Source organism: Balaenoptera borealis, assembly GCF_965194805.1.
Source record: "Balaenoptera borealis genome assembly, chromosome: 1".
In the NCBI taxonomy this organism is placed as follows: domain Eukaryota; kingdom Metazoa; phylum Chordata; class Mammalia; order Artiodactyla; family Balaenopteridae; genus Balaenoptera; species Balaenoptera borealis.
This window is the reverse complement of record NC_138860.1, coordinates 9,395,803-9,413,535: the sequence shown is the minus strand read 5'-3', so window position 1 is coordinate 9,413,535 and position 17,733 is coordinate 9,395,803. Positions and strand designations below refer to the sequence as shown.

General features: G+C 35.8%; 1 protein-coding gene across 6 annotated transcripts in view; it reads right to left on the bottom strand.

Annotated features, from left to right (window-relative positions):
- Positions 1-122: 122 nt before the first annotated feature.
- Positions 123-17,733, bottom strand: part of UCHL5 (ubiquitin C-terminal hydrolase L5) — a 52,296-nt gene continuing 34,685 nt past the window's right edge. For 3 of the 6 annotated variants that reach the window (XM_082395214.1, XM_082395210.1, XM_082395212.1), the window contains 4 exons: positions 16,590-16,692; positions 15,623-15,733; positions 5,652-5,750; positions 123-1,075 (listed from right to left, as the gene is read on the bottom strand). In XM_082395214.1, coding sequence (XP_082251340.1) covers positions 1,031-1,075; positions 5,652-5,750; positions 15,623-15,733; positions 16,590-16,692 — 358 coding nt within the window. In that variant the 3' untranslated portion in view covers positions 123-1,030. Of the gene's footprint in view, positions 1,076-2,310; positions 2,349-5,651; positions 5,751-15,622; positions 15,737-16,589; positions 16,693-17,733 lie in introns of all 6 variants that reach the window. The other 3 variants (XM_082395211.1, XM_082395209.1, XM_082395213.1) reach the window with 2 other exon arrangements.

Below are 17,733 nucleotides of genomic sequence, written 5' to 3'. Positions count from 1 at the left end.
TTCTACAATACAAAAATAACCCCAAACACTGAAAAAAGTTTGCTAAAATAAAATTGGGATTTTTTTACTTTTTCTACTGGTAGCAATGGAAATCACTAGAAACTATGCTTTTTTTAAAAAAAAAACATTTATTTATTTATTTTTGGCTGCGTTGGGTCTTTGTTGCTGTGCGTGGGCTTTCTCTAGTTGCGTCGAGCGGGGGCTACTCTTCGTTGTGGTGTGTGGGCTTCTCATTGCGGTGGCTTCTCTTGTTGCGGAGCACAGGCTCTAGGCACGTGGGCTTCAGTAGTTGTGGCTCGGAGGCTCTAGAGTGCAGGCTCAGCAGCTGTGGCACATGGGCTTAGTTGCTCCGTGGCATGTGGGATCTTCCCAGACCAGGCCTCGAACCCATGTCCCCTGCATTGGCAGGCAGATTCTTAACCACTGGGCCACCAGGGAAGCCCAGAAACTATACTTCTGTTCTTTTCAAACGATCTCCTTTAAAATCAAGCTTTTACAAATAATTGGTATAGAAGATAAAATTCAGTTTTTATATCTTCAAAATATTCAGATATCAAAGACAGAAATACTGATTTTTTCATTAATGATGAGAAGAAACAAGAGACTCCATTTAATCAAGATCTGACATTTATAAATTTTAAGCATTTAACCAAGCTGGAAGATTGGAAGATTAATTATAACAATTACAGGTAGAGAATATCATCTGTCCATTTTCATTATGGTAGTTCATTACGGTTCATTATGGTAGTTATCTATCCAGAGAACCAACAGGAGTTCTCAGATCCAATGTCATATAATAGGATTTGGGCAAGCGCTCTGAACACCACTTTTATTTAATATGCACCACATGCACATGATGCAGGCAGGGAGAGGTTATGAATCCATGCATTGAAGACGAGACAGACTGGGACTATTGCCAAACGTGCGCTGAGTCGATTAGGATGTTGCTCAAAGTTCTTTATACTTAATGGTTTCCTTGAAAGTAAGTGCAGAAGCAGAAATGTGTACACATCCCAAAGCATCTTCTTCTTCATTTGGTTTCCTGTGCTTTCTTTGCATTCTGTTTTTCTTTTGCCTAGAAATTAAAGACAGTATACTATAAAATCTTAAAAGTCTGTTCCAGTTCATATTAAAATGAAATGTGTCTAAGAGGGCATTCTTAAGCTAAAAAGCTTGAGATGCGCTGTTTGCAAGATTTCTAGAGAATTATCTTTTATAAGACTCACAACAAACTACTCCTGGACAATGATATAGTTATGCTTTGCCCTCAATAAAAAAGGATCATATTTGGTTTGCAGTTCTTTCTTACCTGAAGTTGAAATGTATTATTATAATGGTAACAATTTAAAAATACAAAATTACTCATCCTATAAAGTCATACTCATTCATGACTATTTCAAAACAATATATTTACATATGTGCCCATTTCTCATACAAACTGAGTATATGAAAAATTCTATATTAGTTTCTGCATATTTGAATAAATGAATTTAACATAATAGTTTAAATGAGTTTAACATAACTAAGGATTATATACCCATAGTGTTGATAAACCTCACATATAAGTGAGGCTTTTTTCGGTCATGTAAGACCAAAAAAATGTTTTCACAAGTTGTTTCACTTGAACCTCGTAACAAGTATAGAGCTTGAACACAGTAATTCTATTTCACTTTTTAGCAGATGAGGAAGCCAGAGCTTACAGGTGTTATCAAACTTGACCAAGTCACACAGCTAATATATAACAAAACGTCAATAGAGGTCAAAAGACACATATTCTATAGCAGTGCTTCTAATGTAGAGACCAATGACCTGGGGACTGTGTTAAAATGCAGGCTGAATTGGTAAAATGCCTGAGGATCTAAATTTCTAGCAAACTCTCAGGTGATGCCAAGTCTGCTGGTCCTCAGGTGACACTTTGAGAAGCAAGATTTTAGAAGACTAGAATATAATGTTCTTTCCACTATGGCACTTGAATCAGAAAGGAACAAATAAATTAGACTTTTGCTATTATACAATTAAGAAAAAAACTTCTTTAATGAGAACTATAATCTTTTTTTTATAATGCATTATAATGATAATAGAATTATCATACAACTGTATGATAAAATTAAGTGCAATGCCTTAGAATATATTAAGAGGAAATATGTTATACATACCATATAAAAATTTAAAAATTGCCTGCATAAACATTTTTAGATAACAAGCATAATTTGTAATTTGATATGTACAATTTCTCAAAGAAGTCTTCTGTTTCCAAATGATAAAAATACTATTCAATTTTAGATGTAATTTGGAAATAAAAGTATGTACCTCTTTTCTTAATGATCTCTGAATATACAGGAAGTTTACTAGGATTAACAGGAATGAATCTACTGGTTAATGACATACATTTTACAACATAATTTAAAAAGCAAAGACATATAATGCAGAGTATCATACATGTATTAAACTATATAATTCAGATAAAACTAAGGGTAAGTTAAATAAAATAAGTTAAAAATAATTACCACCTTATTGAGCACATATTATGAACTTGGCCAATATTATCTCATTTAACCCTTAAGAATGTGAAGTGTGATTCCCAATTTATAGATGAGGAAATAGATTCTATAATAAAGTAAATAACTGGCCTAAAAGCAACAGCTAATAACATAACAGCTAAGTAACATATCTAAGATTTAAACTGAAAGCCTGTATTCTGTTTTGCCTTTGTCGAAAAATAAAAAATACTGTATTTCAAAATAGCATGGAAAAAATGTTCACTGTTAAGAAATTCTTTCCTTCTATTTAGTGTGCTAGTGAGATACTAAAAATTGCTGACTCAAGTCAGAAAATTCTGTAATCATAGGTATTAATGTACATATTATTGCGGATAACTTTATTCTTCTACCTTATTCCTATTAAGAGATATAAAAAGTAAGTTCTGCAGATTAGTTATTTGTTACCAACTGAATTATAATGTCTTAGTAAAATCTGGACAAAATTCAGTACTGTGCTTTGAATCCCCCATAGCAACAAAATCTGTGATTTTAAATTATGGTAGGTTATTGGTGGTTGTTAAAAACCTGGGATAGACAGTAATTCAGAAATACATATAAAGGTTGAGATAAAATTTTAAAAGAATTGTAAATGTGTCTGAATAAAAGTTTTACAAATGAAATCTTAATATAGCTGATTTTATTTTATATTTTAAGGAACAGATTTGGTCTATGGCACAAGAAGTTTTATAACTTTATATTTTTAGGTTACCTCCTGAGCAATCTTTATGTAATGTACACTCAATGAACTGATCAGATAAGAACAGAAGCTCCACAGAACAAGAACACTTACAAGGCAAGATCTTAACCTAATTCATTAAAGCCACATGCTCTTGGGAGAATCAAAGTCCTCACTCTTTGTTATTTTGTAAAATGAAAAGATTTCCACAGGTCAAATACTTCCACACCATCACAGGCAGTCAGGGCCTGCCTCCAATTACTCAGAAATCTGATCCTGGATGGCTTTAAGCACGTAACAACACTGCCTAGACTAGCCACATCTTTTCTACTTTCACTTGGCATTGGGGGGAAGGGGGGGATTTTTGACATAATAATCCATTTCTGAATTCTACATGTAATTCTTTTCTTAGAAGTATTACTTATTAAGTAATTTTCACTACTAAAGTCTTTATATTGGATATAATTGTAAAATCTAATCTTAATCTATTGTGTTTTAATTTTTAACATTTGCATTTACCAGCAGAAAGTGATATTTCAATATGATATATGATTTCTTTTTTCAAAATAAGATGAACAAAAATATATTTGTGCTAAGGAAGCTGATTATTGGCAGAAATTAAGCATTTAATTCCCACCACAGATTCAGAATTTGTGGACGTGAAATTTTAAGTAGCATAAAGCTATTTAGGAGCTACCCTGTGATGCCGCAGAATCTTTAGCATGACTTTATTCTAGCACTTATCAGAATAATACTATCCAGCACAGTACTATAATCATGTATTCCTTTCCCCAACTAAGTTGCTTAAGAGAGAAAAATGTGTCTTAATTATGTATATATCCATTGACTTTAAGAGACTGCCTCAAATATAGTTTCAGCTAGATAAATGTTGGATAAATAATCAAAACATTTCAAAAATTTTAATCAAATAATGAATCTGAATTCCCTTCAGAATCTAGGCACATAAAAGATACTGCATATACAGTATCTTTCTGTATAGTATCTATACAGAAAGAAATGTACCTCAATATTGCTTGTACAATATTATTAGTCAAAGAACAAGCAAGTCAGTTAACTACGCTTTCAATAAAACAGACATATAATGTCTTTGTATTATATTCAACAAAACAGACATATAATAATGTCTTTGTATTATATTCAATAAAACAAATGCAAACACAAGAAGAGACTGAGTTGGTATTCCACTAACACTAGGCATTCATATACTGCCACCCTGTGTCCAAAATAATGTGAACTAAGGAATTATGGTGCTAATGTAAAAGCTGAAAAGCTATTGTACTCTAACTATGCTTTTTTTAAAAATTATGGAAATATACTGTCATTAAAATCAAATAAGAATGGTCCTTTTCTTAACTTGCCCAAAAAAGTTTACTCACAGGCCAATTTTAAAGCAAAACAAATATATTTAAAATTTCTCTAATAACATTTGTCTGGTCCCTAATAATATTTATCTATACTTAATACCTGATACATCATACAATTGAGCATAACAGTCTATATTTCATTTTGTTTAATATTTTCAACAGAGAAATATTTCATAGTGTTTCATACAAAGAATATAATATCGAGGTACTCTGTTAACCAGGCAATTTTGAGGATCACAGGACCCTAATTGTTAATCTAAAACTTTAAAAATCAGTTTCCCATCTTGGACTTTTATGATTTAACACCCTGAGATACATGAATAGAAAAACCTATATGGAAAAGAGAAGACTTAGCAGTCTTCTTGCAACAATTTTTACATTTAATGCTAAAAGTTGAAGCACATGTTCAGGATCTAGATAATAAGGTATATATAAAAAACCTTAAGTCACATCTTGTATTATTTAGAATTTATGATGATATCAAACGGCTGGGTTGAAATGTATCTTTGCTTCATGAACTTAAAAATTAATAAGAAAAAAAAACCTACCATGTATTCTAGTCTTTAAGTTAATGGTCCAAATTTTTCACTAACCTATGCTAGTTTTCCCTCAGTGGAAAGAGTAATAACTTAGGAATAAGAAAACCTATTTCTTAGGCTAGGTTATGTTTTTTTCCCCCTTCATTCTAGTAGTAAATTCGATGATAATTCAAATTTTTGCTAAATTAAATAAGAAAAATCTATTATTTCAATAATTAAAATTAATAATTTGTTTTCAGCTAAAGAAAGAAAAATGTTTTAAATTTCACTCTAATATAGCACAACCTGAATTCCTGACACTAAGGAGTCTGGAAAGCTAAAGCAGTAATGCAATTCCTTATTTTTATTTTGCAATATTAGATTGAACTAATGTTCCTCTAGATGAAAGACAGTAAGTAAGAGCAAAAAAATAAAAATAAAAAGCTTCAACAAATTTTATCTCTTCTCAAGCCAAATAACATTTTTTGGAGAATCTAAATCTAATTTAAGTACTCACCAGTAAAATACTTACCTTTTCTACTAGTGGTATTAACTGCTGGTGTTCTGCTAAAGTCTTTAACAATTCCATGATGAACGGCAGATAATTATGCTTCCTTCTGATATTTTCAATCTGAAAATAAAACACATATCAAACCACACTAACTTTGTATTTTCACTAAGTTTCTGATATTTTAATTTTTGCCTCCAACTCAAAATAGAAATGGAAGAAAAATCCTCCATTCTCATAAAAAGAAATATGAGAAATAATGAGATTTCCATTGCCATTGAGAATAAAGACTAATTACAATAAAACATGTGGAGAGAGTCCCCTGGGTGTCACTTCCTACTCTTGGCTTAGCAAATAACAGAGGCTTTTAAAAGTCTAATCTGAGATAATTTATGAAAACTTAACTTATGAAAGCAAACTTAGAGGGACTTCCCTGGTGGCGCAGTGGATAAGAATCCACCTGCCAATGCAGGGGACATGGGTTCAAACCCTAGTCCGGGAAGATCCCGCATACCGCAGAGCAACGAAGCCCGTGCACCACAACTACTGAGCCTGCGTGCCACAACTACTGAAGCCCGCGTGCCTAGAACCTGTGCTCCGCAACAAGAGAAGCCACCACAATGAGAAGGTGGCGTACCACAACGAAGAGTAGCCCCCACTCACCACAACTAGAGAAAGCCCACCTGCAGCAAACGAAGACTCAACACAGCCAAAAATAAATAAAATTAAATCTTAAAAAAAAAAAAAAAGGAAATCAAACTTAGAAGGTCCACATGATAAATTAACACTCTTGCTACTACACCTATGTAAATAATAAGGCCATGCCTAATGAGACCAGCTTTATTGCGTGATTAAGAACAATCTTTCTTTGACATTATTTTTGACCAAAAGCAAATAGACTGCAGGGACTGTCTGTGTGTGCTTCAGTGGAAAACTATGCATTGTCTAAAGTATGCTCTCCCAAGTTACGTGATTGCAACCTTTCACTGTCTGGTAGAGGTTCAATTTACTTCCCTTCCTATAGGGGAAGAAAAAAGTTTCCATCTTTTGTGAATTCGTTTCAACATTCCTATACTTCATATAAATTTGAGCTTCTTTGACTTCTCCTTTGAAATTGTTGTGACATCTTACAGGTTTGCTCAATTAATGAACTAAATAAAATCTTAACATGTTCATTTTATATCAGTATAAGAATCATTTTATTTTTTTGAACAAAGCATTCTCTAACAATATAGCAAAGATTCTAAAAACTTAAGTTTTATTTTAAGCAAATATTAAAAATTAGTTAATTATGTAACAACACTGCATAAGAATATATAAATAGGTAGGTCTTTTTTTATATCACATAAAATAGAAGATAACATTCAAGTTTCCATCCCTTACTTTCCTGTCCCCATAAATTCAGCCCTCCTTTCTCCTGCCTGGAATACTCTGGAGCCAGTCCCTACCACTTCCACCTAAGGAATCCTACTAGTCCAAGGTCCACGTATTCTAACCATCACGTTGTTGGCTGTTAAGTGTGTTGCAAAGCAGTATTCTGACACTGTGGTAAGCAACAGAAAGAAAAAGAATAATCCCTGCCTTCAACTGAGCTTCAAATGAAAAACTGCTTTTTCTACTGTGACAAACATGACAAATTGAATAAGTACCATTTCCAAAGTCCTACAAAATTCGAAGTTTCCTTCACTCTTTTCACTCTCTGAAAAAAGCTTATCAGGCGGAGCTTCAAGATGGCGGAAGAGTAAGACGCGGAGATCACCTTCCTCCCCACAAATACATCAGAAATACATCTACATGTGGAACAACTCCTACAGAACACCTACTGAACGCTGGCAGAAGACCTCAGACCTCCCAAAAGGGAAGAAACTCCCCATGTACCTGGGAAGGGCAAAAGAAAAAAAGAAAAAACAGAGACAAAAGAATAGGGACGGGACCTGCACCAGTGGGAGGGAGCTGTGAAGGAGGAAAGGTTTCCACACACTAGGAAGCCCCTTCGCGGGCAGACTGCGGGTGGCACAGGGGGGAAGCTTCGGAGCCGCAGAGGGGAGCGCAGCCACGGGGGTGCGGAGGGCAAAGCGGAGAGATTCCCGCACGGAGGCTCGGCGCCGAGCAGCGCTCACCAGCCCGAGAGGCTTGTCTGCTCACCCGCCGGGGCGGGCGGGGCTGGGAGCTGAGGCTCGGGCTTCGGAGGTCAGACCCCAGGGAGAGGACTGGGGTTGGCTGCGTGAACACAGCCTGAAGGGGGCGAGTGCGCCACAGCTAGCCGGGAGGGAGTCCACGAAAAAGTCTGGAGCTGCCGAAGAGGCAAGAGAATTTTTCTTGCCTCTTTGTTTCCTGGGGCGCGAGGAGAGGGGATTCAGAGCGCCACTTAAAGGAGCTCCAGATGCGGGCGCGAGCCGCTATTATCAGCGCAGACACCAGAGACAGGCATGAGACGCTAAGGCTGCTGCTGCCGCCACCAGGAAGCCTGTGTGCGAGCACAGGTCACTCTCCACACCGCCCCTCCCGGGAGCCTGTGCAGCCCGCCACGGCCAGGGCCCCGTGATCCAGGGACAACTTCCCCGGGAGAACACACGGCGCACCTCAGGCTGCTGCAAAGTCACGCTGGCCTGTGATGCCGCAGGCTCGTCCTGCCTCCATACCCCTCCCTCCCCCCCCCCCCACCGAGTGAGCCAGAGCCCCGACTCAGCTGCTCCTTTAACCTCGTCCTTTCTGAACGAAGAACAGACGCCCTCAGGCGACCTACACGCAGAGGCGGGTCCAAATCCAAAGCTAAACCCCGGGAGCTGTGCGAACAAAGAAGAGAAAGGGAAATCTCTCCCAGCAGCCTCAGGAGCAGCGGATTAAGTCTCCACAATCAACTTGATGCAACCTGCATCTGTGGAATACCTGAATAGACAACGAATCATCCCAAATTGAGGAGGTGAACCTTGGGAGCAGCGATATATATATTTTTTTCCCTTTTTCTCTTTTTGTGAGTGTGCATGTGTATGCTTCTGTGTGTGATTTTCTCTGTGTAGCTTTGCTTTTACCATTTGTCCTAGGGTTCTCTCGTTTTTTGGGGGTTTTTTTTAGTATACTTTTTAGCACTTGTTATCATTGGTGGATTTGTTTTTTGGTTTGGTTGCTCTCTTCTTTCTTTCTTTCTTTTTTTTAATTACTTAAAATATTTTTTTAATAATTATTTTTTATTTTAATAACTTTATTTTATCTTACTTTATTTGATTTTATCTTCTTCTTTCTTGCTTGCTTTCTTTTTTCTCCCTTTTATTCTGAGCCGTGTGGATGAAAGGCTCTTGGTGCTCCAGCCAGGCATCAGGGCTGTGCCTCTGAGGTGGGAGAGCCAAGTTCAGGACACTGGTCCACAAGAGACCTCCCAGCTCCACGTAATATCAAACGGCAAAAATCTCCCAGAGATCTCCATCTCAACACCAAGACCCAGCTCCACTCAACGACCAGCAAGCTACAGTGCTGGACACCCTATGCCAAACAACCAGCAAGACAGGAACACAACCCCACCCATTAGCAGAGAGGCTGCCTAAAACCATAATAAGGCCACAGACACCCTAAAATACACCACCAGACGTGGACCTGCCCACCAGAAAGACAAGATCCAGCCTCATCCACCAGAACACAGGCATTAGTCCCCTTCACCAGGAAGCCTACACAACCCACTGAACCAACCTTAGCCACTAGGGACAGACACCAAAAACAACGGGAACTACGAACTTCCAGCCTGGGAAAAGGAGATCCCAAACACAGTAAGTTAAGCAAAATGAGAAGACAGAGAAACACACAGCAGATGAAGGAGCAAGGCAAAAACCCACCACACCTAACAAATGAAGAGGAAATATGCAGTCTACCTGAAAAAGAATTCAGAATAATGATAGCAAAGATGATCCAAACTCTTAGAAATAGAATGGAGAAAACACAAGAAACGTTTACCAAGGACCTCAAAGAACTAAACAGTAAACAAACAGTGATGAACAACACAATAAATGAAATTAAAAATTCTCTAGAAGGGATCAATAGCAGAATAACTGAGGCAGAAGAACGGATAAGTGACCTGGAAGATAAAATAGTGGAAATAACTACTGCAGAGCAGAATAAAGAAAAAAGAATGAAAACAATTGAGGACAGTCTCAGAGACCCCTGGGACAACATTAAACGCACCAACATTCGAATTATAGAGGTCCCAGAAGAAGAAGAGAAAAAGAAAGGGACTGAGAAAATATTTGAAGAGATTATAGTTGAAAACTTCCCTAATATGGGAAAGGGAATAGTTAATCAAGTCCAGGAAGCACAGAGAGTCCCATACAGGATAAATCCAAGGAGAAACACGCCAAGACACATATTAATCAAACTATCCAAAATTAAATATAAAGAAAACATATTAAAAGCAGCAAGGGAAAAACAAATAACACACAAGGGAATCCCCATAAGGTTAACAGTTGATATTTCACCAGAAACTCTGCAAGCCAGAAGGGAGTGGCAAGACATATTTAAACTGATGAAGGAGAAAAACTTACAACCAAGATTACTCTACCCATCATGGATCTCATTCAGATTTCACGGAGAAATTAAAACCTTTACAGACAAGCAAAAGCTAAGAGAATTCAGTACCACCAAACCAGCTTTACAACAAATACTAAAGGAACTTCTCTAGGCAGGAAACACAAGAGAAGGAAAAGACCTACAATAACAAACCCAAAACAATTAAGAAAATGGTAATAGTAACATACATATCGATAATTACCTTAAATGTAAATGGATTAACTGCTCCAACCAAAAGACACAGACTGGCTGAATGGATACAAACACAAGACCCATATATATGCTGTCTACAAGAGACCCACTTCAGACCTAGGGACACATACAGACTGAAAGTGAGGGGATGGAAAAAGATATTCCATGCAAATGGAAATCAAAAGAAAGCTGGAGTAGCAATTCTCATATCAGACAAAATAGATTTTAAAACAAAGACTATTACAGGAGACAAAGAAGGACACTACATAATATTCAAGGGATTAACGCAAGAAGATATAACAATTGTAAATATTTATGCACCCAACATAGGAGCACCTCAATACATAAGGCAAATACTAACAGCCATAAAAGGGGAAATCGACAGCAACACACTCATAGTAGGGGATTTTAACACACCACTTTCACCAATGGACAGATCATCCAAAATGAAAACAAATAAGGAAACACAAGCTTTAAATGATACATTAAACAAGATGGACTTAATTGATATTTATAGGACATTCCATCCAAAAACAACAGAATACACTTTTTTCTCAAGTGCTCATGGAACATTCTCCAGGATAGATCATATCTTGGGGCACAAATCAAGCCTTGATAAATTTAAGAAAATTGAAATCATATCAAGTATCTTTCCCGACCACAGTGCTATGAGACTAGATATCAATTACAGGAAAAAATCCGTAAAAAATACAAACACATGGAGGCTAAACAATACACTACTTAATAACCAAGAGATCATTGAAGAAATCAAAGATGAAATCAAAAAATACCTAGAAACAAATGACAATGAAAACACGATGACTCAAAACCTATGGGATGCAGCAAAAGCAGTCCTACGAAGGAAGTTTATAGCAATACAATCCTACCCTAAGAAACAAGAAACATCTCAAATAAGCAACCTAACCTTACACCTAACGCAATTAGAGAACGAAGATCAAAAAAACCCCAAAGTTAGCAAAAGGAAAGAAAGCATAAAGATCATATCAGAAATAAATGAAAAAGAAATGAGGGAAACGATAGCAGAGATCAATAAAACTAGAAGCTGGTTCTTTGAGAAGATTAACAAAATTGATAAACCATTAGCCAGCCTCATGAAGAAAGACAGGGAGAAGACTCAAATCAATAGAATTAGAAATGAAAAACGAGAAGTAACAACGGACAATGCAGAAATACAAAGGATCATGAGAGATTACTACAAGCAACTCTATGCCAATAAAATGGACAACCTGGAAGAAATGGACAAATTCTTAGAAATGCACAACCTTCCAAGACTGAACCAGGAAGAAATAGAAAATATGAACAGACCAATCACAAGCACTGAAATTGAAACTGTGATTAAAAATCTTCCAACAAACAAAAGCCCAGGACAAGATGGCTTCACAGGTGAATTCTATCAAACATTTAGAGAAGAGCTAACACCTATCCTTCTCAAACTCTCCCAAAATATAGCAGAGGGAGGAACACTCCCAAACTCATTCTACGAGGCCACCATCACCCTGACACCAAAACCAGACAAAGATGTCACAAAGAAAGAAAACTACAGGCCAATATCACTGATGAACATAGATGTAAAAATCCTCAACAAAATACTAGCAAACAGAATCCAACAGCACATTAAAAGGATCATACACCATGATCAAGTGGGGTTTATCCCAGGAATGCATGGATTCTTCAATATATGCAAATCAATCAATGTGATACACCATATTAACAAATTGAAGGAGAAAACCCATATGATCATCTCAATAGACGCAGAGAAAGCTTTCGACAAAATTCAACACCCATTTATGATAAAAACCCTCCAGAAAGTAGGCATAGAGGGAACTTTCCTCAACATAATAAAGGCCATATATGACAAACCCACAGCCAACATCGTCCTCAATGGTGAAAAACTGAAACCATTTCCACTAAGATCAGGAAGAAGACAAGGTTGCCCACTCTCACCACTATTATTCAACATAGTTTTGGAAGTTTTAGCCACAGCAATCAGAGAAGAAAAAGAAATAAAAGGAATCCATATAGGAAAAGAAGAAGTAAAGCTGTCACTGTTTGCAGATGACATGATACTATAAATAGAGAATCCTAAAGATGCTACCAGAAAACTACCAGAGCTAATCAATGAATTTGGTAAAGTAGCAGGACACAAAATTAATGCACAGAAGTCTTTTGCATTCCTATACACTAAAGATGAAAAATCTGAAAGAGAAATTAAGGAAGCACTCCCATTTACCATTACAACAAAAAGAATAAAATACCTAGGAATAAACCTACCTAAGGAGACAAAAGACCTGTATGCAGAAAATTACAAGACACTGATGAAAGAAATTAAAGATGATACAAATAGATGGAGAGATACACCATGTTCTTGGATTAGAAGAATCAACACTGTGAAAATGAATATACTCCCCAAAGCAATCTACAGATTCAATGTAATCCCTATCAAACTACAACTGGCATTTTTCACAGAACTAGAACAAAAAATTGCACAATTTGTATGGAAACACAAAAGATCCCGAACAGCCAAAGAAATCTTGAGAACGAAAAACGGAGCTGGGGGAATCAGGCTCCCTGACTTCAGACAATACTACAAAGCTACAGTAATCAAGAGGGTATGATACTGGCACAAAAACAGAAATATAGATCAGTGGAACAGGATAGAAAGCCCAGAGATAAACCCACACACATATGGTCACCTTATCTTTGATAAAGGAGGCAAGAATATACAGTGGAGAAAAGACAGCCTCTTCAATAAGTGGTGCTGGGAAAACTGGACAGCTACACATAATAGAATGAAATTAGAACACTCCCTAACACCATACACAAAAATAAACTCAAAATGGATTAAAGACCTAAATGTAAGGCCAGACACTATCAAACTCTTAGAGGAAAACATAGGCAGAACACTCTATGACATAAATCACAGCAAGATCCTTTTTGACCCACCTCCTAGAGAAATGGAAACAAAAACAAAAATAAACAAATCGGACCTAATGAAACTTAAAAGCTTTTGCACAGCAAAGGAAACCATAAACAAGACCAAAAGACAACCCTCAGAATGGGAGAAAATATTTGCAAATGAGGCAACTGACAGGATTAATCTCCAAAATGTACAAGCAGCTCATGCAGCTCAATATCAAAAAAACGAACAACCCAATCCAAAAATGGGCAGAAGACCTAAATAGACATTTCTCCAAAGAATATATACAGATTGCCAACAAATACATGAAAGAATACTCAACATCATTCATCATTAGAGAAATGCAAATCAAAACTACAGTGAGGTATCATCTCACACCAGTCAGAATGGCCATCATCAAAAAATCTACAAACCATAAATGCTGGAGAGGGTGTGAAGAAAAGGGAACCCTCTCCCACTGTTGGTGGGAATGTAAATTGATACAGCCGCTATGGAGAACAGTATGCAGGTTCCTTAAAAAACTAAAAATAGAACTACCATATGACCCAGCAATCCCACTACTGGGCATATACCCTGAGAAAACCATAATTCAAAAAGAGTCATGTACCACAATGTTCACTGCAGCTCTATTTACAATAGCCAGGACGTGGAAGCAACCGAAGTGTCCATCAACAGATGAATGGATAAAGAAGATGTGGCACATATATACAATGGAATATTACTCAGCCCTAAAAAGAAATGAAATTGAGTTATTTGTAGTGAGATGGATGGACCTAGAGTCTGTCATACAGAGTGAAGTAAGTCAGAAAGAGAAAAACAAATACCGTATCTAACACATATATATGGAATCTAAAAAAAAAAAAAAAAAAGGTCATGAAGAACCTAGTGGCAAGATGGGAATAAAGACACAGACCTACTAGAGAATGGACTTGAGGTCACAGGGAGGGGCAAGGGTAAGGTGGGACAAAGTGAGAGAGTGGCACGGACATATATACACTACCAAACGTAAAACAGATAGCTAGTAGGAAGCAGCCACATAGCACAAAGAGATCAGCTTGGTGCTTTTTGACAACCTAGAGGGGTGGTATAGGGAGGGTGGGAGGGAGGGAGATGCAAGACGTAAGAGATATGGGGACATATGTATATGTATAACTGATTCACTTTGTTATAAAGCAGAAACTAACACACCATTGTAAAGCAATTATACTCCAATAAAGATGTTTAAAAAAAAAAAAAAGCTTATCAGACAGACTGCAAGTGAAGGAGAATGACATTATTAAAGACAGCCTTGCTTAATATTTTACTCTGAGTTATATAATGTTTGACATAATTAAAATAAATTTTAAAAATGTAAAACCCTAAAAAAACTGGAAAGCAAAATCTAAAAAACGAATCCAACTTTGTATTAAGTTGGTGATAGAATGACACCAAGAGAAAATTTTTTCAGATGAATTTTAAAATATGCTAATTTGATTGCACATCCAAAATGAAATATATCCTAAGGAAAAAATTAACTGAAGAAAAAACTTCTCAGTTGTTATTAACACTACTGGCACTGTTATTCTGAACCTTTTTATATATACATACAAATACAGATAGACAGCATAAAGCAAATAGGTAATTATGTTAACGTTGATAGAAACCAAGACTTTCAGGTGAAAAGATACAAATGCTTAACTTCAAATATAAAGCCCTTTAATCCTAAATTTGAGTATTAATATGAATTCATGTTGCATTTTCTCTTCAAAAATAAAACAAGAAATAAAAACGTATTTCTTAGCTCTGAAAATTCCTAGAAATAATGAATAATCAGTATGACTGAGCACCCTGAGCAACCAGATAATGGTTTCTAAATACCATTTCTCACCAAAAGCACTCAGGACTTCTTGAAAAAATGGCTGATTCCAAGTCTGAAGCAGGAAATGTACAAGATGAGTCTGAAACATCTTGTCATACTACAAAGCAAGGAAGCTATCAAAGATGAAGAGAGTCACATCAAAAGGACTTAGGAGACAGCCTGAAGTGGCTTCCAATGGCTAAAGATGGGATAATTTGAGCATCAATAATAACTGCAGTGAACTTTAGCATCAAATATGTTAAATATCTGTTTGTAATAATACTTGAAAAAAAAGAAAAAAAAAAAAAAGGAAAGAAACCTCACTAGTTACCTTTGTTGGATGCCAGGGACTCAACACATTATTCTGGAAAAGTGTAAATGATGGGGAAAAAACAATCAAGCATTCAACATACCTCGTGTCAAAATATACCACTCTATATTAAAACATTAAAGGAATAAATAAAAAGTACATACCTTATATCTTTTTAATTTCTGTACTTCTTCTTCAATAAGCATCTGATTTTTGGCAACCTCTGACTGAATAGCACTTAACATGTTATTACCCTGATCTGTATCCATGGGTTCCTCCTTAGGGGAAAGAAAAAGAAATAGCACACCCTAATGACTGAGGCTTAAGTCTAAATTATTTTTAAATGATAAACATAGTACAATCATTTTCAAATTTTATTGTTAATATTGGTGATGGAATACCAACTTACTAACTGCAATATTAAAGGATAAAAGCTAAGTAGTATCTTCCAATTTTCTATGTTCTACAACAATACATATGAATTGTTATCTAAAAACAATCTATACTGTAGCAAACTGAATTGCTATAATCTGCTGTTGAGCTATAAAGTAAATCTGCTTAAATATACTCATGAAAATGTGATCAAAGGAACATTAAAAAAAAAGTCTTTGTCTATTACTAATTCTCTTCTCCAATCATATTTACTAGAAAGATAATCATCATAAGGAAGAGTAACGATTACATGTGAATCTAAATGTGCCCAATTAATTCTGTCAGAAATATATTCTAACTTGCTTAATTATATAATGAAATTACAGTAAATTGTTAACACTTATTTAGCACATCCTATTTGTCAGTCACTTTTTTAAGTGGTTTATATATACGTTATCTCAGTTATTCTTCACAACCACCTTTTAAGGTAAATACTATTATCCCTACTTTACATGAAGAAACTGAGGCACAAAGAAATACACTCAAAATCATACTTCCACTAAGTGGCAAAGGCAGGAGCTGAATCTAAGAAGCCTGACTCCAGAGCATATTCTCTTAATTACCACTCAGCATACTTGATTAAATCTACTTTTCAGACAAAGAAAGAAGGAAGAAGGAAAAAAGGAAAGAAGAAAATAAATAGTTTCCTTGAGAGAATAACTAAGCTAGAACTTTGTACATAAAAACATGGCCACAAACCTCAGCAAGTTGTCTTTGTAACTCTGCTATCTTCTGTTCATATATCATTTTTCTGTCAGACACAATGGCCATTAAGTTAAATCGAATTTCACCTTCACTGTACCTAAAAAAAAATTAAAGTTTATAATGTAGTAAAGAAATGTAACACTATTACAATTAAGATAATCTATTGTGATTACCCCCTTATTCTCTGGGGTAAACACAGATCTACCAATTGGCTAACCATAAAAACTGACATTTTAAAAAATCTTTCCTAAAGAGGAGAAGTTACAACCAGTATCACAAAATTACAAACAATCATAAGAGAATACTATGAAAAATGATACACCAACAAATTGAGCAACCTAGAAGAAATGGATACTTTCCTAGAAACAATCTTCCAAGACTTAATCAGGAAGAAACAGAAAATCTGAACAGACTGATTATTAGTAATGTAATTGAATCAGTAAACAAAAAAATCCCAACAACCAAAACTCCAGGACCAGAGGACTGCACAGGGAATTCTACCAAACATTTAAAGAGGAATTAATACCTTTATTTCTCAAACTATTCCAAAAAACTGAAGAGGAGGGAATACTTCCAAACTCATTCTATGAGTCCAGCATTACCCTGATACAAAAACCAAAGACACTACAGAAAAAGAAAATTACAGACCAATATCCCTGATGAACACAGATGCAAAAAATCCCCAATATTAGCAAACAGAATTCAACAATACATTAAAAGGATTGCACATAATGATCAAGTGGGATTTATTCCAGGGATGCAAAGATGGTTCAGTATACACAAATCAATCAACGTTATAACTATGTCAACAAAACAATGGACAGAAATCACATGATCATCTTAATAGAGGCAGAAAAAGTATTTAACAAAATTCAACATCCATTCATGATAAAAACTCTTAACAAACTTGGCATAGACAGAACAATCTCAACATAATAAGGGTCATTTAAGCCAAACCCACAGCTAACATCATACTCAACAGTGAAAAGCTAAAAGCTTTTCCTCTAAGATCAGTAAGAAGACAAGGATGCCCACTCTCACCAATTTTATTCAATATAGTATTAGAAGTCCTAGCCACAGCAATCATACAAAAAAAAATAAAAGAAATAAAAGGCATCCAAATTGGAAGGGAAAAAGT